This window comes from Sus scrofa, chromosome 9 (assembly GCF_054392235.1).
Source record: "Sus scrofa isolate SSC_HxYL_T2T_F1_AM1 chromosome 9, Sscrofa_HxYL_maternal_Yorkshire_Landrace_v2.0, whole genome shotgun sequence".
Classification (NCBI taxonomy): Eukaryota; Metazoa; Chordata; class Mammalia; order Artiodactyla; family Suidae; genus Sus; species Sus scrofa.
The window spans coordinates 6,350,453-6,374,786 of record NC_139391.1 but is presented as its reverse complement, the minus strand read 5'-3'; the positions used below and the strand labels follow the sequence as shown (position 1 = coordinate 6,374,786).

Sequence of the window (24,334 nt, the reverse complement as noted above, 5' to 3'; positions counted from 1 at the left end):
CACACGCCGCCCGCCGTCAGAGGCTCGCTGCGACCGCTCCGCCCCCGCTGTCTTCCCATTGGTAGATGCCGCCGCCACTCTAGGGCCTCCCTGTTACTCATTGGACCACGGGCCTTTTGAAACCGAACGTGAGGGCTGTCTTCGGGAAACTGGGAGAGGGGGAAGAGGAGGGACACAGGAACTAGGGGGAGGAAAGGGGAGGGGCGGTGGGAGGGACCCAGAGTCCCGCCCCTCGTCGCTGTGGTTGGCTGGGAGCGAGTCGTGACGTCACACAGGGCTCCTCGAAGTGGGCTGGTGAGTGGCTACATCGGGCGGGGTTGGGAGAAGAGTGATGACGTTATACCAAGGCTCCGCCCCCTCCTTTGGAGCAGAGAGACTCCGGCGGCTGAGGCTGGGGCCAATCAGAGTGAAGACTCCAGGATGGCATGGTAACTATTCTACCCTTTCCCTGCCCCAGTCAGCCGGAGGTGATGGGAAAGCACCCCAGTCGTCCTGCCCTCATTTCCTGGCCAGACCACGTGCGCAGATGGAGGGCTCTCCTAGGAGGTCTGTCGCGCGTAGTTCACCTGCAGCTGCTCCGAGGCCCCGAAACCGGGCCTCCTTGTCTGCTGACCCATGCTAACCCCAACACTACCGTCCCCTCCTTGTTTCCCTAGAATAGACGTTAGCATTAGAGATGCCATAGGGCATGGCTCAACTTAAGGTTTGGTACAAAGAACAGTTCTGGTACTTGTTTCCCACCTGCACTTTAGGAAGCTCTACTTATTCATAAAGTCCTGGTTGAAATGTTCCCACCTTCTCTGGGATACATTTGCCTATCTCTCCCAGTGAGTTGGGGGTAACGCTTGGGCAGGCCTCTGTTACAGCCTTGTTACTTTGTATTCTGTTATTTACTTTCCTATCTTTTGTGCAGGGCTCTTGAAGGTCAGTTTTATTTTCACACTGGTGTTCCTTTCCTCCAGGGCCTAACTTGCAGCAGAAGCCTGCAAGAGGGTGGGTAGAGTCTGTTCTAGAAAGTAGATCTAGTGACTAAGGGTCCCACATAAAATAGCCGAGACTGTGCTCAGAAAGCAAAACCTTGAGATTTACCACGCGGCCACCCCCTTCTGGGACATTAATAGATTGAAATAGGCGCTGCCCAAAACATACATAAATCACTCTGTGTTTTCAGTGGTGGCAAGGGATTAGTCAAAAAGTGGCGTGGTCCTAAAGATAAAATAATGGGTAAGAGAAACGAAATAAATGTTCAGTAGATGCTTGAGGGGACAGAGAAAGAAATCTATGGATGGTCAAATAGTAAAGCTGAACCTCTGACTCCAGACACCTTCCCCCAACTCCTCCAGCTCCTCCATTCAAACCTCAGTCCCTACCCTCCACCCTCTCTTGCCTGTGCTCTGCATCAGAAAGTCATAAGCTCTCCTCCCTGCCCTCATGGACTCTTGTTTTCTCACCTTCCCCGCCTCAATCCTCAGTCCTTTCAATCCTATGTTTGAGCTTTTCCTCTCCTTATTTATTCCGATGTTCCTAGGCGCGCAGCATAGCTGCACATTAAATGTTTCATGCATGAGTGAGTGAATTTCTCTCTCTCTCTCTTTTTTTTTTTTTTTTTTTTGTCTTTTTGCCATTTCTTGAGCCTCTCCCGCAGCACATGGAGGTTCCCAGGATAGGGGTCTAATAAGAGCTGTAGCTTCCAGCCTACGCCAGAGTCACAGCAACGCGGGATCCAAGCCTCATCTGCGACCTACACCACAGCTCACAGCAACGCCGGATCGCCAACCCACTTAGCAAGGGCAGGGATGGAACCCCCAACCTCATGGTTCCTAGTCGGATTTGTCAACCACTGCACCACGACGGGAACTCCTGAATTACTTTCTTAAGTAGAAGAGAAATATGGGACTTTTGAGTCAGAGGACCCTGGGTTTTAAATCTGAGCCCAATCATGTATTAGCTATATGAGCGTGAGTAAAGTTCTTAACCCCCCTGAACCTTAGTTTCCTTGTCTGTAAAATGGGAGTAATAACTGTACTTGCCTCACAGAGCTGTGAGGATTAAGTGGATAAGGCCCTTGATGTGGTATCTGGTGCACAGCCCTCAGTAAATGCTAGAGAGTGTTTGTATTCCTTAACGATGTTAAGGAATTCCCATTCTAAATATTCTAAGACATGGATTCTGTCCCAGAAAATGAGCTCAGAAATGTGTCAGTCCAGAGTAGTAGTGGCAGGTGTGCAGGAGCCAGTCTTCTTAAGTAGTGTATACCAATGGGCCAGCTGGAGGGGGAGACATCGGACAAGGCGTGCTCCAGGGAGAAATGTCTTGTGACCACGGTGATTTCTAAGTCGAAGGACCTCTTATGAGGTACTCTGGTAGGCATGCGGCCCACGAAAGATTTCTCTGTGGGCCAGGGCTTCCTGGGCCTGCACACTCTTACTCTGCCTAATTCTCATAAGCCCCTTGGATTGCCATCGTCTTCCTTCTTCCCCTCTAAAGCCAAGGAGTTGGGTGCATATTCACAAAAGCTTGATGAGCCAAACACTCTCCGGACATCAGGAGCCCAGAGATGTCCACAGCTCAGTTTTCTGCCCGAGACAGAGCTAAGTGAAATCCAGTTCTGTCCTGGGAGCTCCCAGTCTCTCTCACACATGGCCTGAGATCTCAGTTTGTGCAGCTCTGGAGAACCGATGCCCAGGGAAGAGACTGACCTCTAAGTACTACAGAATCATCAAAGGAATAGATGATTCTAGATTTGTTTTTCTTTGCTTTTTTTTGCTTTTTGGGGCCACGTATGGAGGTTCCCAGGCTAGGGGGGTTGAATTAGAGCTATAGCTGCTGGCTTATACCACAGCCACAGCAATGCCAGATCAGAGCCACATCTGCGAGCTACACCATAGCTCACAGCAACACCGCATCCTTAACCCACTGAGCAAGGCCAGGGATTGAACCTGCAGCCCCATGGTTCCTAGTCAGATTTGTTTTTGCTGCACCACGAGTTGCTGTGGCTCTGGCGTAGGCTGGTGGCTACAGCTCCGATTCAACCCCTAGCCTGGGAACCTCCATATGCCGCAGGAGTGGCCCAAAAAATGGCAAAAAGACAAAAAAAAAAAAAAAAAAAGAAGCTTCTGTTTTTCAGTAATAATAATAATTACCATTTATTGAGGCCTAGCTCTTTGTCAGATCTTTTTTTTTTTTTGGCTTTTTAGGGCTGCATCCGCGGCATATGGGGGTTCCCAGGCTAGGGGTCTAATCAGAGCTGTAGCTGCCGGCCTACACCACAGCCACAGCAATGTAGGATCCGAGCCATGTCTGTGATCTACTCCACAGCTCGCAGCAACACTGGATCCTTAATCCACTGAGCGAACCTGCAACCTCATGGTCCTTGTTGGATTCATTTCCACTGCACCACGACGGGAACTCCTCTTTGTCAGGTTTTTTAAAAAATTGGGATATAATTCATATAATATAACATTCATCCATTTAAAAGTACCATTCAGAGGGTTTTAGTATATTCACAAGGTTGTGCAACCATCACTACTGTACAATTCCAGAACATTTTCATAATCCCAAAAGAAACCCCAGCCCATTAGCAGTCGTACCCCATCTCCCCTTCCACCAGCTCCTGGCAACTGCTGATCTACTTTCTCTCTCAGTGGATTTGCCTAATCTGGACATTTCATATAAAGGGAATCATACAACATGTGGCCTTTGTGTCTGACTTCTTTCACTTAGCGTAATGTTTTCAAGGTTCATCCATGTTGCAGCATGTATCAGTACTTTATTCCTTTTTATAGTAGAATAATATTCCACTTTGTGAGTATACCATATTTTGTTTATTTATATCTTCATGAGCTGGATGGCATTTGCGTTGTTTCCACCATGAATAATGATTGTTCCATAGTTCCGCTATGAATAAGACTGCTGTGTACCAGTTTTTTGGTGGACATGAGTTTTCAGTTCTCTTGTATTTATACCGAGGAGTGGATTGGCAGGGTCGTGTGGTGACACTGTGTGAACTTCTGGAGGAGCTGCCAAACTGTTTTCCAAAGTGGCTGCACCACTTTACATTCCCACCAGCAGTGTGTAAGGGATCCAGTTTCTCCACATCTTTGCCAATGCTTTTCATTTTCTTTCTTTCTTTCTTTTTTAATCATAGCCATGCTAGAGCATGTGAAGTGGCATCTCTTTGTGGGTTTTTCTTATACATTTCCCTAGTGACGAAGGATGTTGACTGTCTTTGCTCATGCTTATTGGCCATTTAAATCTCCTTTCTTGCAATCTTTTGAATTACTTCATTTTTCCTCCTGTGTCAGTTTGGAAATTAAATTATTTCTCTGTTTTTTGGTGATCTCCGTAGAAATTACCACATGCATTCCTAACTTACTAAAGTGTCACGTGCTAACGAAATACCATTGTAGGAAGGGTGGAGTTTGCTGAGACAAGGAGAAGATGTGAGCAAGGAAAACAAAGATATGAAGCCAGGGAAGAGCTCAGTGTAGCCATGGGTGCAAACTGGGACTTCATCTGGAAGAGACAGGGGAGCAAAGGATATTCTAAAGAACAATGAAGATGTAATTGCTATTTGAGGCTGAGTGGAGCCAGAGCAAGATGGGTGAGCCTGGGGTGAGAGTTTAATGCCATCCAAGAAGGGGGTCTCTGCCACGAAAAAGATCTCTGGGAAGAACAAAGAACACTCCTTAATCCAGAAAGACTTTCCTGAGGCTGCCCAGGAGGCAGGGCAGAGTTTGGCCCCAAGCTGGATGCTTTTAGCACTGTTTCTGTCCCTGCCACTTTACCTACTCCCTCTGACCCCACCTCCACCCCCAGCAATCATTCTTCAAAGGCTTTTCTTGCATTGCTAAATCTCTTCTTGATATATCTAAATCCTGCCCATCTTGCAAAACCCAGTTCAATTAAATCAATCCAGCAAATGTTTCTGGGCTCCTACTGTATGCCTGCCCCTGGGCTAAGGTGAGATATTCAGAAATTAATGGCACAGGGGAGTTCCCATCGTGGCTAATGAATCCGACTAAGAACCATGAGAGGTTGCGTGTTCGATCCCTGGCCTCACTCAGTGGGTTAAGGATGTGGCATTGCCATGAGCTGTGGTGTAGGTTGCAGACGTGGCTCGGATCCTGCATTGCTGTGGCTGGGGTGTAGGCCGGCGGCTATAGCTCTGATTAGACCCCTAGCCTGGGAACCTCCATATGCCTTGGGTGCGGCCCTAAAAAGACAAAAGACAAAAGACAAAAAAAAAAAGAAAAAAAAAAAAAAGAAAGAAAGAAAGGAATGTCACGGGTAGAGGCTCTGTCCTTAAATGAGCTCCCAGGGAGGTGGGGAAAACGGGCAAAAAAGTATTTTGCTTCATCGTGGTCAGAGCCCTAATACGGGTGTGACGGAAGGCCCTCCGAGGCTGCCTGTGGGGTGCGGAGGGGGCAGATCTTGGAGGATAGGGAGAGAGAAGGAGAAAGTTAAGCGACCCTCCGTGGAAAAGTGTGGATAACCAGACGGCAAAATATGTGGTTGCTGGAGGAGTAGAGGATGGCCAGATGATGAGAGGTTTTGAATACCACACTGAGGAATTTGCTCTTGATCCTGGAAGCCATGAGGAGTTATGAAATAATTTGGCACGAGGGCAAGATATGATCAAAATGCCTTGTAAGAAGAACCAGTATGGCCATAACGGGGAAGGATGGCGAGACAGGAGGGCAGCGAGGGAGACCTCCCCCGGGAGCCTTCCTTGGCAGGTACATCCCCCCTTCACTGCCCCCTTCTTCCCCTCACGTCTCTGCTGCGTTCATGCTCCTAGAACACCCCTGAAAACACCTGCTCTGTCAGCTTGGACGATCTGGAATGTGTATGTGGAGAGGGGAGGGAGCAGTGGTGGCTCAAGCTGGAAGGTGGAAGGGCACAGGCCTCTCGGGGGGGAGGGGGTACGACCAGGGTCCAGGCAAACTAACTGGGACGGAGGAGACCTGGAGGGCTTCAGCAGCAGCAGCCGCTCGGACAGTGGACAAAGGCCAGTGCAGCAAGCCCTGGGCACCTCCTGAATAAGGGCGAGACTAAATACTCAGATGCTTGTTCAGTGTCTTATCTATAAAATGGCTTTCATCAAATTTACCTCATCGGATTATTAAGAGGATGAAGGAAATAAATGTGCATAGTCCCTGGCACGTGGCAGGAACCCATTCTTCTTTTGCACTTTTCCTCACAGGAGTAACTGATAGTCTTTCCACCTGACGGTGGAGGGAACAGACTCGGGGGGGCCAGTGACAGCGGAGGTCAGACCGTTCAGAAGAGGCTCCGTCAGGATGAGTTCAGCCGGTAGCGGATACATGGCGTTGTGATCAGTGTGGTGTAGTGAGTACTTTCCTCACGCCCTGGCACACTGCTGTGTCACCTCATCTCACCCTCACCACCCCCATTGCGTGGGTGTTCCCCAAACCATTTTACAGATGAGGAAACTGAGGTCCAGGACTGGAGGGTGAAGAACTGCCCAAATTACCAAAGAATTAAAGGCCAGTTAGAGGAGTTCCCGTCATGGCTCAGGGGTAATGAACCTGACTAGCATCCATGAGGATGTGGGTTCGATCCCTGGCCCCACTCAGTGGGTTAAGGATCTGGCAGTGCCATGAGCTGTGGTGTATGTCCCAGATGCGGCTCAGATCCTGTGTTGCTGTGGCTGTGGCGTAGGCTGGCGGCTACAGCTCCAATTAGACCCCTAACCTGGAACCTCCAGATGCCACATGAGCGGCTCAAGAAAAGGCAAAAAAAACAAAAAAATAAAAATAAAGGCCAGTTAGAGCACCTCAGGTGTGAGGCATTGGAGGTGGTATAGAGGCAGGGAGAAGGGCCTCAGACTCAGGAAATGGTATTTAGGGCCAAAGGAGCAGACAAGGGGTTAAGACAGGGAACAGGGGAGTTGCAGTTGTGGCTCAGCAGGTTAAGAATCTGATTTGTATCCATGAGGATTCAGGTGTGATCCCTGATCTTGCTCAGTGGGTTAAAGGATCCAGTGTGGCCGTGAGTTAAGGCATAGATCAAAGACGAGGCTCAGATCTGGGGTGGCTGCGACGAAGGCCGGCAGCTGCAGCTCCGATTTGACCAGGGAACTTCCTTGTCAAAAAAAAAAAAAAAAAAAAAAAAAAAGTAGTTTTTAGAGTAAGACACCTTCCCTGCAGACTTGGAGCCCCCAGGAATGAGCAAAATAGCTCTGGGTCCTCCATCATTGCCTACCACAGAGGGGGCCTAGGTTGGATGCATGCAAAAGGGTTCTGACAAATAATCCGTTTGGGGCCTCTGTTTCCCCATCTGCAAAGCGGTGATTAGAAGTGCCTTGGGGGATTAACAGTATATAGTGGTTGAGGGAATGACCGCCAGTGCCAGACCTGGATCCCGATTCTGACACTTACTAGCTGTGTACGTAGGTAAATTTATCTTTGTTTTCCATTGGTGAAATGGGGATATTAATGGTACTATCCCACAGTAAAAGCATTTTAATAGGGCTTTTGTGAGGATTAAATGGTAAAACATAAAAAGTAGAAAAGTGCTAAATGTGCTAATTATTACTGTAGGGGTTTAAATGCAAAAAATGTGACTGGTAAAGTGTCTGGCTCCTAGGTCCTCCACCTGCTGCGGGCACCAACCCCGCACATAACTGTAGGAGGGATTCCGGATCCCTTCATTCTTTTCGTTTGTTTGTTTTGTTTTGTTTTGTTTTTTGTCTTTTTAGGGCCACACCCGAGGCATAGGGACTCGAGGCATAGGGATGCGAGGCATAGGGCCACTCCCAGGCTAGGGGTCTAATCCCAGGCTAGGGGTCTAATCAGAGCTGTAGCTGCCGGCCTACGCCAGAGCCACTGATCCCTTCATTCTTCTTCCCTCTTGAGGTAGGACGGTCTTTACTAAGTCGCCAAGAGTCCCCTCCCCTCCTTTATGGGTCGGTCAGGGAGGGGAAGGAACCCTGGCTGGGGGCTGGTTTCTGGAGATGATGGCGAAGAGGGACCCAGGGCGCGGGGCAGGAGATCCGCTCCCTGTGCTGCGACAGTCGGGACAGGGCGCCCTCTCCTGATCAAAGGCCGGAATAGCTCTGGCCCAGAGTTTCTGGGTGGGCCCCACCGGATTTCACTGCCTGGAAGGAGCTCTTGCCTTTGCTGAAATGCCCCGATTCGGCTCTAGGGAGCAAAGTTTGGGGGAGGATCGCCAAGGCTGGGGCCACACTGAATTAATGTTTCAGAAGTCCTCTAGATTAGAGGTAGGAGGAGGGGTAGAGACTGCGGTCTGGCAATGAGAGAATTCGGGGCCCTGTTGTATTAATTCTGTGTTCTTTCAACAGGTGATGGAACGCCGCTGAGAGGTAAGGTGACAAAGTGGCTTATCCAAAGTGTCAAATCCCGGTGTCCAGGGCTCTTTCGCCCGCCCCCACGCAGCTGGCATTAGTGGGGGAGACCAGGGCTGGATCGGCGAAGGCCTGAGGGGGGACGCTCAGTTAAGGGGTCAGAAGCGGGGCGGGGCCAGTGGAGAATTTGTGCGCAGTTTCCTCCCCGAGTCCCGCCCCCAGCGCGCCGGCCCCGCCCCCGCCGTTCCCGCTCCGACCGGCCCCCCGCCGCTCGCCCCCGGGGCCGGCCTGGGCCTCCCTCGGGCTCCCCCCCCCCGCTGGCCTGCGCCCGCACGCCCGCACGCCCTCCTCGCCGCCACAGCTTGGGTGAGTATGGGCATGGGTGTGCGGGACTGTCGGGCAGCCCCACTCGGGGGCGCTCGGCCTGGCGGTCTGGCCGAGCCCCGCCCCAAGCCGTGGGGCTCCGGGTGCGGGCCCTGGAGCTGCTGCTGTCCTGACCTGCGGACCTGACCCCTTTGCCCTCTGCTCCCTGACATGGGCCGGGTGTTGGGCGGGAGCGCGCCCTTCACTCCGCAGGGACTCCTGGTCCAGATTCTCCCTCAGGTGCCCGAGGATGGAGGTGTGAGTGGCCTTGGGACCCTAGAGATTAGGTTCAAATCCCAGCTCTGCCAGCTATTAGTTTGTGATGTTGAACAAGTGTCTTTAACTTCCCTGAGCCTCCCTTTCCTCTTCTGTAAAATGGAAATAAAATGGAAATATACTGGCTTTGGCCCCTACCTCCCAGAATTACAGTGAGGATTAAAAGAGACAGGTATTTCTAGTGCTAAACAGGGTGCCTGGTCCTCAGAAGGCACCCAGTAGGTGTGGATTTGGGGTGGAGGCTGAGAAGATCTTTAGGGATCTTCAGAAATAAGGTAGGGATACTCCTAAGAAAGCATTTTTGAGTTAAGCGGTACCTGGGCGGAAGTTCACGTTGGCTGGGGCTGCACAGCTGCCCTTCCGATAGTGAGCTCCCTGTCCCCAGGCCTGGGAGGGCAGAATGGCCAAGTTGGAATGGCCTTCTTAGTAATCCACACCACGTGGGCACCATGTTGTGCCGCTGTGAAAACAGGTCCAGAGTGGTTAGGTGACTTGCCCAAGGTCACACAGCTAAAAGGGAAATTAGGCGTACTTCCAAGAAATGGAGCAGACGGTTCCCTCACACCTCCTTATCAGCCCCTGCCTTGGGCACTGCCTGTCCATTCCTGAGGATCTGGTCTTCGAAGTGAGGATCCCAGGGATTCCTGAGGGATCCAGAGCAGCTGGCTTTAGGGAGGGATGCTGGAAGGGACGACGGATACCATTACAACCACAGAATCTGGGTTTGGGCTGCCTGGGGGAGGTGTTTGGAGATATCCAAGGAGTGCAGGACTGTGCTTGGTTTGAGAGGGCCGCCAGAGCCACTCCCACCTCCCCTGGGAAGCCCTGGCCCCCAGAGGGAGAAAGGAGCTTGAGCAGTTGGCCCGGCTGCGTGATGGAGCCTGCAGAGAGGCGGGTGAAGACCTTGGAGAGACACAGCCTCCTGACTTGTTCCGGATTCCAGGAGGCCAGCCTCCCAGAGGACAGGGTTCCTCCTGAGGGCGGGACCAGGAAGAGCCGGGACTTGGTTTGCCGAGGCCCTGGAGTCCAGAGGGCAGGTTCTTTGTGTGTCTGGAGCCAGAGCTCTTTTGGCAACAGGAAGCCTGAACTCGGAGGATGGCTTTCTCTCTGGCTCAGCATGTGGCTTTCAGGAGGAACCTTCCTCTCTCTGTGTCTTGGTTTCTCTGTCTTTCAAATGGGCACAGGGCTGAGTGACGCATCTCTCGAGGACTTGTTTTTTTAGCTTTTTTCCTTCTGCAGACAGGTTCCCCCGACTTTCCCCTCCTAACCTGACCTAACCTAACCTTTCTGCCCAGAGAGGAAGGGGCCAGGAAGGCCAGAACTGCAGTCTGTGACCTGTGAGCCCCACACCTCCCGCACTGCTGGCCCTCCCTCCTATGGGCTGTGCGGCCCCGAGCAGGGTCCTGCCCCTTTCTTGGCCTCAACGTCCCCTCCTGCACACTGAGGGGTTGGGCTGGGATTGCTGGGATATGTGGCTATTGCCGTACCTGACCTTGGATAGCCTCACCTGTGCAGGCCTGCGGAGCCCTTACCTAGTATCTGGAAGGGGGGGTGGGTAGACCCCTGGGCACAGGGAAGCTTCCAGAAGCTGACCAGGCAGCTCTCTCCAGCAAACAGCAAGCCCAGGCTAGCCCTAGGCCTGATTTTGCAAAGCCTTTTACTCTCAGAGCACGTGAGGCAGCAGGCCTGGACAAGCAGGGTTTGGAGGCTCTGCTGGCTTCCATGGAATCCCTTCTGGAATGTGGTGCAGGCACACAGAGCCTGGGAAGGGACCAAAGGTGCAGAAGGGCCCTGGGCCGGTGGGTGAAGCAGTGAGAGCTGGTGGGAGGTTCTGCTCCGAGGCCTGGCGGCGGAGATGGGCCATTCTGTCTGTTGAGAGGTTTTAGGATTCAGTCCTAAAACAAGAGAGACTCGTTCTACCAGCTCCTGGAGTCCTAGGCCTGTCAGGGCAGGCCTAGGCTGAGGATCTTTCCCAGTGTCTTCAAGCTTCATCTTATCACCGATTTGGCTCATTGTCTTTCCTCTGAAATTGAGGGTGAATGTCTCCTGGGATGCTGAGTCCATCTTCCTTGTCCGGGGCAGTGGCTGCCTGGGCTTAGGGGCTGGATGGCCTCCTTCTCAGACTCCCCACCCCCGTAGTAGAGCCAAGCTGAGGACTGAGCACGCAAGCCGCCTTCGCTGCGTGCCAGCCCTGCTCCCTTTGGCCCTGACATCACACCCCTCCATCCCCAGGTCTGACAAGATGTACCAGGTCCCACTGCCGCTGGACCGGGATGGGACCCTGGTCCGGCTTCGCTTCACCCTGGTGGCCGTGGTCATGGTCTGCTGTCCACTTATCGCCTTCTTCTTCTGCATCCTCTGGTCCCTGCTCTTCCACTTCAAGGAGACTACGGCCACACACTGCGGGGTAGGGCTCGGGGGAGGGGGGGGTGGCACCAGTACCTCTGAGTCAGGCCCAGTCAGATCATTTTTAGGTCCTGATTCTATTGTAACAGGATTAGCCAGCAAACATACTGGGCTGCTGGAGGGGCGGGGGGGCGGGGGTGCCTGCAAATTGAGGTCCCAAGGACTTGTCTCCCTGTTCCTGCCCTGGAGGTCACTGGAGGGGGGCAGGGTTCCAGAAGCTGGGCAACCCCAGAACCCAGAACCCAAACCTTCCTTCGCAGAGGGGCATATTCAGCAGCCCCAGGGCCTTCTGGGGTTAAAGAGAAGACCAAGACTAGGCTGGCAGACACTTGGGCTGCTTAGTGCGGCGCAGGGGCTCTGCCTGTCTCTGTGGGGATGTGAGTGTGAGTGTGTGTGAGAGAGAGAGACCGTGAGGGACGTGACTCTACTGGCTGTGAGTTTGGAAGAGAGACTGCCTCTGTGCCCGCCCAGCTGGGGACCTGACTGTGTGTGCGTGCACGTGTTTTCTAGGGTAGAACCCACGACCTCTGAGGTTCCATAGGTGGATCCTAGCTCTGGACAGGATGCTGGGCCGGAACGACATTTGTGCGAGTTCTCTATTGGAATGCGGCCTGCTTGGGCCTTTGTTACTACCCTCCTGGTCCATCCTCTGACTGTATGGCCTGAGACTCAGAGACTGAGCTGCAGTTTCCCCAAATCTAAGACAGGGCCGATAATTCCCATCCTCCTCCTCCTCCTCCTCAGGGTTCGCGTCGAAGTCCAGGTAGAGGAAGTAAGAGGACGGTCTGGGAGTGTGAAGGGTGGGGAGCAGGAGGAGGAAGAGGACTTTCAGACTGGAAGGCAGGCCAGCAGAGGAACGTGGCCTAGGGTCTCGGGGCGGGGCGGGGGGCAGAGCCTGGATGCGGGCCCTTGGACCAGCCTCGCAGAGAGCTCTGAAGGTCCCCAGTCAGCTGGGCGGCCCGCCTGCCTATAAAGAGCATCTGCTCCAGGAAAAGGGGTGCAACTAGGTGTGGGATCCGAGTGGCACGGGCGAGGGTGCGCTTCTTTGGTTCCTATGACTTGAAGTTCTCCGTCGTCTCCATTTATCAGTGCCTAGATGTGGGCCTTGAGTTGTGGGCAGCCAGTTTGATGAGACCCAGGGCTGGGAGCTGTCAGAGAGAACAGGACTGGAAGAGAAGGACAGACTGGTGACCAGGTGATCTGAAGGGAGGAATCAGAAAGGGTCCATGCAACAGCCTCTCCTGACCTAGCTCTCACCTTGGAAGTGCACCAAGTGTTCCATTACCCTGGCCAGCTCCTCTTCATACCTGCATCCTGCAAAGTATTGCTCATGTGTCTCCTCCTTCAAAAAGCCTTCTCCAGCCGCCTTAGAGCAAGCTTAATTACTCCCTCCTCTGGGGTGCCCACAATTCCCTAGGTTCTCTCTTGTGCAGTTTTTTTTTTTTTTTTTTTTTTGCCTTTTTGCCTTTTCTAGGGCCCCACTAGTGGCATATGGAGGTTCCCAGGCTAGGGGTCGAATTGGAGCTGTAGCCACCAGCCGACGCCAGAGCCACAGCAACACAGGATCCGAGCTGCATCTGCAACCTACACCACAGCTCACGGCCATGCCGGATCCTTAACCCACTGAGCGAGGCCAGGGATTGAACCTGCAACCTCATGGTAACTAGTTGGATTCGTTAACCACTGAGCCATGATGGGAACTCCCTGTTTTTGTTGTGTTCTTGTTTGTCTTTTCTAGGGCCGCACCCACAGCATATGGAGGGTCCCAGGCTAGGGGTCTAATTGGAGCTGTAGCCGCCGGCCTGCACCAGAGCCACAGCAACTCGGGATCCGAGCCGTGTCTGCAACCTACATCACAGCTCACGGCAACGCTGGATCCCTAACCCACTGAGCAAGGCCAGGGATCGAACCCGAAACCTCATGGTTCCTAGTCGGATTCGTTAACCACTGAGCCACGACAGGAACTCCTGTTGTTGTTGTTTTTTTAGTACTCTTTTTTTTTCTGTCTGCACCAGGGATGGACCCTGTACTGCAGCATCACAGGATCCTTAACACACCATGCTCCGCCGGAACTTCCTCTCTCACAGGGTTCTATCACATCGTACTTGTGTCTCTTCCCTGCTAGACTGGGAGTTCTTCACGGTGGGCATTGCATTTAAATAAAGCACGTATTTGCCGAATAGATGGATAGGAACCCCGCCCCCCCACCCCCGCCACACACACACACCAGCCCAGAGCCTTAGGAAAAAGGAAAGCACGACGTGATGCAGTCATAGCCCATACAGAAAATTATAACATTTGTAAGGCATATGGAGTTGGATGGAGCAGGCTCTAGCCTTCGTGGCTGGCTCCAAGGGCTAATGGAATCAATAACCTCAGCATACTTGTAACCCATTCTTAGTCCGCTACTTAGGGGCTAAGGCAAAGGTAGTTGCTGGAGGTGTACCTGGCCCCTCTGGGGCAGGGTTAAGTCCCTAGTGATCCCAGGAGTTTTTTGTCCGCACTCCCTGGGACTGTTATGATGAATCACCTGGGCAATTTCATATATGCTTTGAATTTCTTACCCAGAGTATCCCAGGAATGGCCAACCTCAGAAATAAAAAAAGTAGCCTTAGTCTAATATCTCTATAATTAGATGATGTTGGCTCTGCCTGCATGTCCCCAGGATGGGGGCCACCTTTTCTCCCCAGGCAGCCTATTCTTTTTTTTTTTTTCAGGGCCACAGGTGTGGCATATGGAGGTTCCCAGACTAGGGGTGGAATCAGAGTTGCAGCCACCAGCCTACGCCACAGCCACAGCAATGCTGGATCCTTGACCCACTGAGTGAGGCCAGGCATCAAACCTGCATCCTCATGGATACTAATAGGGCTTAAGCCCCCTGAGCCATGACAGGAACTCCACTTAGGCAGCCTGTCCTGAGGATACCTAATAACTAACAGATAGCAAGGTCTTTTTCTTTCTTTCTTTCTTTCTTTTTTTTTTTTTCGGCTGCCCCGCGGCACATGGAGTTCCCAGGCCAGAGATCAGATCAGATCTGCACACAGGTGTAGCAACGCCAGGTCCTTAACCCACTGTCCCAGGCCGGGGATCAAACCTGCATCCCAGCACTCACAAGACATGGCCGATCCTGCTGTGCCACATCGGGAACTCCAGCAAGCTCTTTCGTACAGTGAGCATACACTCTCTTTCTGGTGAAGCTCTGTCTTGGCTCTGGCTCTGCTTCGAGACCCCTGGAGCTTCCCATCTGGCTTCCAGCCAGCCCTGCAGAGATGGGAAGGCAGTCGGGGTGGGGGAAGGGAGTCCCCGGCCTTTACTCTTCTCAGGTAGCATAGTTGCAATTCCTTCAGCATAATTCCAAGCTGGCTTGGCCCAGCTGATCACTGTTCTCTCCTAGGCTCTGATAGGGTACAGGACTTCCTATGGCCTGGGCGGTACAGCCAAAAAGCAGGACCATTCCTAGCACTAGCCTTTAGACCTCTGTTAATCAGCCTGAGCTGCTCCCAGCTGTTTCTGCGCAGATATAAGCTGGACACCGATACCTCACATTCAGGTCTGTCTAGATCTCTTTTGGATCCTGCATCTATTGTCTAAGCTAATTCTGAATCTAAGATTAGCTAGCTCTCTATTAGCTAGCTCTCTAACGGGGCCCAGCGAACATGCTCGATCCTGCTCCAACAAAAAGGGGCTAAATCCTATTCTGCTATCTCGCTTTCCCTTCTAGAAACCTGCCTATATCACTGGATTCAAGCCTCAGAAAGGTCCCCACCCCCGTCTCTGGCAAGGAAGCTGCTGGAGGCTGACCGCAGCCACTACTGCTTCTTACCTTTGCAGACTGTTCTGGGATTATGACATGACCTTTTTGGTCCTGGGAAGGCTGTGTGCCTGAGCAGGCGTGGAGATCTGGGCTCTGTGGGCGGGAGGCAGGCACTAGGGAACTGGGGGTGGGACCCTCATTTTAGAACAGTCTCAGTCTGACCAGAGCCCTCAACCCGAGCCCGGGATCCTTCAGCACCCAGTGTGAGTGTCGCGTAGTGCAGCCCCCCCTCCCCGATTCCTTGATGCTGAGCTCAGCCGGTGGACTAGGTTCCCTTAATGGAGGGAGGTCTGAGTACCAAGGGGAGCTTGGGTCCTAGGCCTTTTAGCATAAAGCCGTCTCTATCTGTCCTCCAGAAGGGAGCCCAGCTTGATGTGTCGTGGTGGTCGGGGCGGTGGGGGTGCGGAGGGAGTTCTCTGCCTTGGGGGCCGGGGGGGAGAGGGAGCAGAAGAAGCCACCTCCTTAGTCTAGGTCTGTCATTCCTCGGTCCGGCCCAGCACATAAGGCTCAACCTGGGTGGAGAAGGTTCCCATGACCCTCTGATGCCCGAAAAGCTTGGACTGGGTGACGTGGTCTTAGGAAGGCGCGAGAGGTCTGGGCTTCTTGGAGGGACCCTGGTATCTTAAGGTCAGGGTACTGCTGGCCTGAGGCTTGGATCATTCTGAGCCTGGGGCTGAGACGGCTGGCAGCCTGCGGTCCCACTGAAATCGATTTGGGGGTTCTCCCACTGTTCCTCGTCAACCTTGGGTGAGGAGCAGGAATGCGGTCAGACAGGGTCCGCGGGAGGGCTTGGGCTCGTCTGAGCCAAGCGTCGTTTGTCTGGGTTTCTTGGCCTGAAGAAAGCCTGATGTGGAGCCTTAAGCTGTTAGGCAGCAGGCCTGAGGCCCGATGTTTGATCCTGGCAAAGTTCTGGGCCTTCATCTTCTCTTCCGTGGAATGGGAATAACACCCCTTCCACCTCTGACCCTTCTCCTGCGCGGGTATCAGGGTGAGGGGAAGGAGGAGGGCCGTCGGAGCCCCCATGTCCAGGCCACCGGGAGCCTCTTTTCTGCAGACTCCGAGAGATGCACCTAAAGGACCAGTGCGCCCAGGGGGCGCCTGTGAGCGACCCCGCCGCCCTCTGCTGTCCCTGCCCGGTTCCCTCCGCACCTCCTGCTCCTCTGCGTCGTCGCTGTCCTTTCTCTCTTAGGCCCTTCCTTCGCCTTCTGCACTGGCTCTTCCCTAACCCGAGAAGCCAGCTCTGGAAAAGGCCCGCTTTCCGAGGCCACGGTCTCCCGCCAGGCCTCAAGTCACGTCCCTCGCCCGCCTGGGCACCACTCCCTGCAGGATGTTCTCTGCGGCCTCCCAGCCCTTGGACCCCGATGGGACCGTGTTCCGGCTCCGCTTCACCGCCATGATCTGGTGGGTCATCACTTTCCCCGTGTTCGGCTTCTTCTTCTGCATCATCTGGTCCCTGGTGTTCCACTTTGAGTACACGGTGGCCACTGACTGTGGGGTGAGTGCCAGGCTCCCCAGCACCTGGGTCAAGGCCAGGTCAGGAGATGGTGATAAGCTGGAATCAGAGAATAGGAGGAGAAAGTTGGGGGATGGAAAGAGGGGAGAGGGGTGGGGGGGTAGTCAGAGGTCGGGGGGACTTGGGAAAGTCGGTCCCAGTCTTCCAAGAGTAGCAGAGGGTCGGAGAGGGTGCAGGGAGCCGAGGGGGTGTGGCAGACGGGAAGGGTGAGAACAGGCAGGCAAGATTGGGAGAGGGAGAAGGGGCTGAAGAAGGCCCAGACTGGGCGGGAGGCCAAGGCTGAGGAGAAGGATGAGGCCAGGAGCCGGGAGAAGTAACAGATGGCTTTGCCCAGACGAGGGGCCTGACCTGAGAGGACCCCTAGCTCTGCGCCGGGTTCTTCCAGCTTCGCTTCTCCTCCAGCAGCCTCAGGCCCCATGACCGTGCCCACTCAGGGCTCTGCCAGCTAGAAGCCTAGGAGGAGTTCCTGCCTCTAGCAACTCTGCTTCTCCTAAGGGCCCAGGGCTGGAGGTTCTGGGTCAGGGGCATGGAATTGGACACGGACAACTAGCGTCTTATTCTTTTTTTTTTTTTAGTTGAAGTGTAGTTCATTTGCAGTGTTGTGTTAGTTTCAGGTGACAGCAAAGTGATTCAGTTATACATGCATATCGATCTATTCTTTTTGCAGAGCCTCTTCCTTTTTAGGTTATTACAAAATATTGGTGTAGTTCCCAGCGTCTTATTCCTACAAGAGACAGACCTAGGCACAGATAGTCACAGTACTGTGAGATGAGATTCCTTTCGTGATAAAAGGGAGCAAAGAGGTGGCGGGGCCCAGGAGAAGCACTTAACCCAGCTTGGCTTCCTGGAGGAGGGAGAATTGTTGCTGTGGAGGCGAAGAAGGATCTTTGTGTCCTCATTTATTTTTTATTTTTTTTATTATCTTTTTCAGCCGTGCCTGGGGCATATGGAAGTTCCCAGGCCAGGGACCAGATCTTAGTCTCAGCTGCAACCTAAGCCACATCTTCAGCAACACTGGATCCTTAACCCACTGCACCCAGCCAGGATCGAACCAGCGCTGCTGCAGAGACAAGCCAGATTATTAACCCACTGTGGCACAGTGGGAACTCCACAGAAGGATCTTTATGAATTCCATGCTGACAACTTCTGATTTTATCTAGAGGGCAATAGTGAGCTTTGGAAAGATTGTAAGCAGGACAGGGCCATGATCAGATTTGAGCTTTAGAAGACGGTTTTGGCTCCTGAGTGGAGAACAGATTTAAGGGCAGGGGGTGAAGTTCCTTTGTGGTGCGGTGGGTTAAGGATCCAGCACTGTCACTGCGGCAGCTCGGTCAGTGCTGCAGCATGGGTTCGATCCCTGGCCCAGAAACTTCCACATGTCCCAAACAAACAAACATACTCCCCAAGAGTAGGGAGACCAGTAAGGAGGTTAGTGTAATAGCTCGCGGTACAGGGGGGACCGGAGCCAGGATGGCGACCATGAGGATGGAGAAGAGGGCATGGAGCCCCGAAGCCAGGAGCCAGTAAGACTGATAGGAATGGCAGTTTTTGTCCAGTTGGCAAGGGGCCGGGGTGGATGGGGTCGGGGGGCGGGTGGGCAGTAAGTTATAAAGAAAAGTGATCCATAATTTTAGGGGACTTTCATCTGAGGCCCAAAGAAGGGGTCTCTAATGGTGAAATGGGAGGAGCTAAGATAACAAGTAGAGAGGATCCCTGCCTTTAGACCGTGTGCGTTGCTAACCCACTGCCCTGCCCTGTCCTCCAGGCCAGAGTTTCCGGTCTTGGGGAAAAGGGTTGTGTTCCGGTCTCTCCGTACTCTTAGCCCTGGGCTTGTGGAGAGTTTTGGGGTGAGCTGTGTACCTGGGCTCTGACAGCTCCTGATGTTGCTTTTTTTTGGTATAGTTGGTGAGTGTGGAACCTATGTACTTGGGATGGCAGGGGTTGTGTGTGTGTGTGTGTGTGTGTGTGTGTGTGAGAGAGAGAGAGAGAGAGAGAGAGAGAGAGGGAGAGAGGGAGAGAGAGAGAGATGAGGGAGACAATTCCTGCTCTTATTTTTTTTAAATTTTATTTATTTATTTATTTATTTATTTGCTTTTTAGGGCCATACTCGTGGCACCTGGAGGTTCCCAGGCTAGGGGTTGAATCAGGGCTGCAGCTGCTGGCCTACGCCAGAGCCACAGCAACGCAGGATCCAAGCCGCGTCGGCAACCTACACCACAGCTGACAGCCCTGCTGGGTCCTTGACCCACTGATCGAGGCCAGGACTCAAACCCCCGTCCTCCTGGTTTCTAGTCAGATTCGTGTCCGCTGCACCACGACGGGAACTCCCCCATCTCTACTCTTTACCTGTTTCCCAGCATTGGTCTGGGCTCTCCCAGCCACGCTTTAGATGCTGGTACTCTTCCCCCTAAGGCAGCTGAGACTGGGGCTGGATTTTTCAGAATGAACATTCCAGGAAGTGGCGGCAACATTCCTGCTGCTAACTACTCAGGGACGTACTCAGAGGGGCAGAAAAGCTCAGTAAGGAGGCTCGGAAGTCTCAGAAGTGTCCAGTGAAGATAGGATTTGCACCTCTCGCCCCTATGTTAGCCTTCCCACGTTACAGCCACCTAGCTACGGCCGATTTGCAGGCTTTTCAGGGAAGTTTGTCTTCTGAAAGCCCTCTGTACCCGCTGCGTACCAAAAACGGTAGATGCCTTGTACACATTATATTCGGGATTCACCATCACCCTGCAAGGTAGGTGATATCATCCTTACTTTGCCAATGAACACATTAAAGCTCAGAGAGGTGCAGTGACTTGCCCAAGGTCACCCAGCTGATAAAAGCAGAGCTGGGACGCAGACCCAGGTCTGTGTGGCTCCAAAGCCTCCAGGCTGCCTCTTCACTGATTGCTCAGAGCCAATGTCTGAGCCTGGTCTCAAGGTACCACATCTTAAGCCATGGCCTTGAGAGCATCGCCCTCTCTCCGAGAGCTCTGCACTTAGCTTCCTCTGACAGGGCTGAGGGGGAACGCATCTCCTTTTCTGTGAGGCTGTGAAGGCCCTGGCTGGTCCTGCCTCCATCACTGCCTGTCTCCCCAGTCACTGCTGGGACCCATTCAGCAGCCCCACTGGGAGAAAGGGATCTTCCAGAAGTCCGTCTCTGAGGACTGGCCCTGCCGTGGTCACAGCAGGCTCATCCCCTCTCTGCGTTGCTGGGTTCTGGCGCTGTTCTGGCTCTTGCTGAAAATCTAAAAAGTCCATAGAAAGTGGGGCCACAGACCGGTAGCTTCCGCAATCATAGAATCTTTTAGAAATGCAGATTCTCAGACTCCACACCTGCATTCTCTCACAACCCAAGGTGAGTCGTATGCATATTAGTTTGAGAAGCACTGCTGTAGGCCCCCCAGTCTAAGAGATTCCTGGCTTCCCTGCCCCATTGAAACTACTGTTCACCCATCCCCAATTCTTGCACCTTCCCATATAAGCAGCACACCAGTCCTGCAGCTGTGTGATATTATCTTACTTCCTCTGCTTTAAAGAATGATATTCCAGGAGTTTCCGCCATGGCTCAGCAGAAACGAATCTGACGGAACCATGAGGTTGCAGGTTCAATCCCTGGCCTCGCCTAGTGGGTTAAGGATCTGGTGGTGCCATGAGCTGTGGTGTAGGTCATAGTCGTGGCTCAGATCCTGTGTTGTGGCTGTGGTGTAGACCAGCAGCTGTAGCTCCAATTCGGCCCCTAGCCTGAGAACTTCCATATGCTGTGGGTGTGGCCCTACCACACACACACACACACACACACACACACACACACACACACACACTCCAGTTCCTAGAAGAATAAGGAGAGATGGATGAGAGAGATGCATAAGAACAGGGTTGGAGGTCCCTCATGGCTCAGCCTTTTTAGGGATCCAGCATTGTCACTGCTGTGGCTCTGGTTACAGCTGTGGTGTGGGTTCCATTCCTGGCCCAGGAACTTCTGCTTGCCACAGGTGCAGCCAAAGAAAAAAAAAGAAAACGATCACTTTCTTAGATGACCTCAGATTAGAAGCACCCTTCTTTCTTAAACATGATCAGAGTGGGGGTACCTTCTGGCCCAGCCCCCCCAGCGTCTCACAGCACCCTCTGCTGCCTTGGCGCCCCTGAGCAGAACAGGTGCAGCTGGGAGCAGTCAGGAACAGCTCAGCTGGGCAGTGAATCCAGTGACCTCCCAGGGAAGTTCAGATGGTCTGTGACTCTTTTCTGTCCTTGGGACTGAATCTGGGGTGCTGGCCTCCTGAAACCAACTGCAGGGCGTTATGCAGGGCCCAGCCCTGAGCAGTGGCTGGGAGAGCATCTGCACCTGTCTCCAGCTTTCCCCGCCCCTGTAGGGAGATGGAGCCGGTTCCACTGTGCCCCGCAGGCACCCCGGGCTGGCTGGGGAATGAGAACCAGGCACCTTGGGGGCCCAGAACCTGGAGGGAGGGGTGGGAGCCGGGCCTTCTGAAGGTCAAGGGGATACAGGGGTGGAAGGACTCACGGTGGGCGGGCCAGCAGGGGGCCGGCACCCAGATGGCTCACACCTCTCTAGGTGCCCAATTACCTGCCCTCCGTGAGCTCGGCCATAGGCGGGGAGGTGCCCCAGCGCTACGTGTGGCGCTTCTGCATCGGTCTGCACTCGGCGCCCCGCTTCCTGGTGGCCTTCGCCTACTGGAACTACTACCTCAGCTGTGCCTTCCCGGGTCCCTGCTACCGCCAGCTTTGCCGCCTCAACTTCGGCCTCAACGTCGTGGAGAACCTGGCGCTGCTCGTGCTCACCTACGTCTCCTCTTCCGAGGACTTCAGTGGGTGCCCAGAGGCGGGCCGGGAAGGGCGGGGGGGGGGGGGGGACCTCCCCGCCCTCCCCCCTTCCCCTCCCCCCCGCAACCCCCCTTCCCCCTCCCCCTCCCCCCCACTGCTCTCCCCCCGCGGGGCCCTGGTGGCCCCAACCGCCCTCTCTCCCCGCAGCCATCCATGAAAACGCCTTCATTGTGTTCATCGCCTCATCTCTCAGTCACATGCTGCTCACCTGCATCCTCTGGCGCCTGACCAAGAAGCACACAGTAAGTCCGGAGGTACGGTCTACCCCTGGCGGGGGGGGGGGCCCGGGCGGCCCCGAGGAAACTCAGGGACGCTGGTCCCAGGGATGCCGGTCCTGGTGAGGCGGGAGCGCGGGTTCTACTGGACCGAGCGCTGGGGCGGGGCTTGGGGCCACGGGGAGGGGGGCTGGTCCGAATCCAGGGCTGCGTTTGGGTGGCAGCCTGGAGAAGAGCAGAGATGGAAGCTGCGGGGGCGGGGGGGGGGGGGGGGGAGAAGGAGGGGTCGCCCCCAGGCAGCGCCGGGTTAGGGACCCCGAGTCAGGGGGCTGTGGTCTGTCATAACTCCAGTCCCCCCCCCCACACGCTCTCCCCACAGTATCTAGAGGTGGAGGGATGGTGGGAAACTCCAAGTAACGTTCATACTCATCCCTCTGCAGTGGGAGGGACAGGGACCCCCTGCCCCTGGGCCTTATTACACCCCCAAGTGTAGGGATATGAAACGCCCATCACTCCTGCTGCCCCCGCCTGTGCCCCCTTCCAAAACCAAGGGAGGTCAGACTCGGCCCTTAGGAGTTGGGGCCGAAAGGGGAGGCTGCCCACAGGGACCCACAGGCTGCAGGGTGATCAGAGGGCCCCTCCCGCAGGACCGCAAGTCCTACAACTGGAAACAGCGGCTCTTCATCATCAACTTCGTCTCCTTCTTCACGGCGCTGGCTGTCTACTTTCGGCACAATATGTACTGTGAGGCTGGAGGTGAGAGCGCGCTAGGACCTGTAGGTGGCCCCAGGGGCTCTGGGGCAGTTGTGGTGTTCCTGCCGTGTAGACAGTGGTCTCGGGGTTTGCTGCCGCTGTGTTCTCTGTGTGGCGATGCAGTGGGGGTGACGCACGGAGGCCCCTGACGGGCGGGGAAGGAGGCTGAGCATGCCCTGTCCCTGTGTCCTTGCCACAGTGTATACCATCTTTGCCATCTTGGAGTACACTGTTGTCCTGACCAACATGGCATTCCACATGACGGCCTGGTGGGACTTTGGAAACAAGGAGCTGCTCATCGCCTCCCAGCCTGAGGAAAAACGGTTCTAAACCCTTCTCTCCTGCTGGGCGAGAGGCCCACTGCCCCGACACCAGGAACAAGATACCACTCTGGCCGTCCTCTACCCCCTGTGTCCTCTCGGGGCCCTCCTGAAGCTGGGCAGAGGGGAAGGGTGGGCGGGCACAGGACACGGCTTTACCCGGCCCTGCTGGGGTCTCCTCTCCCCCGCCCACTGGAAGGCACCAGGGCCTTCAGACAGCACCACCTGTACTTGGGAAGCCCTGAGAAGCCGAGTTGGCAGGAGAGCTTCACCGTCTGGTGCTAAAAAAGTCCTGAGGTTCTAACCACCATCCGGTTCTTGGCCTTTACAGAGCCACCTCGCGCTGAGGTCAGGGACCACTGAGCAGCGGCTGCTACCAGAAAACCACAGCCATCTCGCCCCGTGAGGTCATTCACTTGACTAATGTGTCTAAGAATTTCCTCTGCACAGTCAGGCCCACGGCCACGGTCCCGCTAAGGCTGCCCAGGTGTCCTAGGCCTGACCTCACCTCTGACTGGTGTGCGCCCTTCTCTGTCTGGGCCTCCGCGTGTCCGTGTGGATGGTGGCGGGTGGGGGATCTATGATTTCCAAGGGCTCTGCCAGCCTGTGCGTCTCCCGGTGGAGGTGGGGGGGTTCTGCCTTCTGCCCCCCAGGGATAAGATCCAGAAAAAACACTGGCACAGCTCGTCTTTCCCTCCCCTTCCGAAATCTCTGGCTTACAGACGCTTCCTCCTTGGCACAGGTGTCAGGTAGAGGGGTCAGAGGCACAGGTTCCCACCCAGAACGGGCTCTCTGGTGTCCCCCCACCCCATCCCATCCTCCCCACTGCCTCAGGCCCTCTGCTCTTGGGGTTGTACATTTTATTTCAAAGGAAAATAAAATTTTTTTTTTTTTTTTTCCCAACAGTCTGCGCTAGGCTTGTTTGGGGGCTCATCTCTGTTTAATGGAACTGAGGTGAGGGACAGGCCCCTGGGATGGAGGGAGGAAGTCCATGCAGCGTGCGATTCCATGTGGCAGCCTCCTGACCCCCTTAGGCTGGGCGTCTCCGAAGGCTGGTCCAGGCCTGGATTCTGATGAGCAGGAGTGACGGAGCTAGCCCTGTAGTGACTCCAGGCCTGGAAGCTGGGATGCCTGGGGGTCTTGGGTTGAGGCAAAGGCCTGAGTTCCAGACCCAACTCCGTCAGTGAAGGGTTTTTCCCCTTTGGCGTATAAGGGGACCGCTCTCAGATGCACGTCGGAGAGCACCTGCCTGCAGGCTGCTGGCTCTCAACCTCTCCCTTGCTGAGGCCTGGATCAGGGTTTTCCCTCATGCTTTGTATCCCAGTCTGCTCCGCTCAACGGGCCCCTCTGAGGGAGCCCAGCGCTTTGTTAGGGAAATTGGGGGGTCGGGACCACAATGAAGCCTATTGTCTCCTGTACCCTCTTGCGGGAAACAAAAGGCTCCCAGTCTCTGGGGAGCCCTAGCTCAGGCCCAGCCCCTGCCCAACCCCCAATGCCTAGCACACAGGGAGGAGCCAGGGC

General features: G+C 54.4%; 1 protein-coding gene and 1 long non-coding RNA gene across 28 annotated transcripts; one reads left to right on the top strand and one right to left on the bottom strand.

Annotated features, from left to right (window-relative positions):
* Nucleotides 1-323: 323 nt before the first annotated feature.
* PGAP2 (post-GPI attachment to proteins 2) lies at nt 324-23,716 on the top strand. Of its 27 annotated transcripts, none has more exons than XM_021062440.2 (9): nt 366-428; nt 6,206-6,351; nt 8,327-8,347; nt 11,201-11,375; nt 16,515-16,589; nt 21,257-21,509; nt 21,673-21,779; nt 22,388-22,496; nt 22,693-23,716. In XM_021062440.2, the coding sequence occupies exons 4-9, from the start codon at nt 11,211-11,213 to the stop codon at nt 22,821-22,823; spliced, it is 840 nt and encodes a 279-aa protein (XP_020918099.1). In that variant the 5' UTR covers nt 366-428; nt 6,206-6,351; nt 8,327-8,347; nt 11,201-11,210; the 3' UTR covers nt 22,824-23,716. The 27 variants fall into 27 exon arrangements, with proteins under 27 accessions (XP_020918088.1, XP_020918087.1, XP_020918099.1 ...); XM_084975089.1 differs by having other exon boundaries at nt 16,515-16,683; nt 21,673-21,767; XM_021062431.2 differs by having other exon boundaries at nt 16,515-16,683.
* On the bottom strand, nt 10,608-15,201 carry LOC110255393 (uncharacterized). Its single transcript, XR_014814548.1, has 2 exons — nt 14,487-15,201; nt 10,608-12,540 (listed from the first exon to the last, which is right to left on the bottom strand). It is a non-coding gene; the product is annotated as an uncharacterized LOC110255393 (long non-coding RNA).
* Nucleotides 23,717-24,334: the final 618 nt, after the last annotated feature.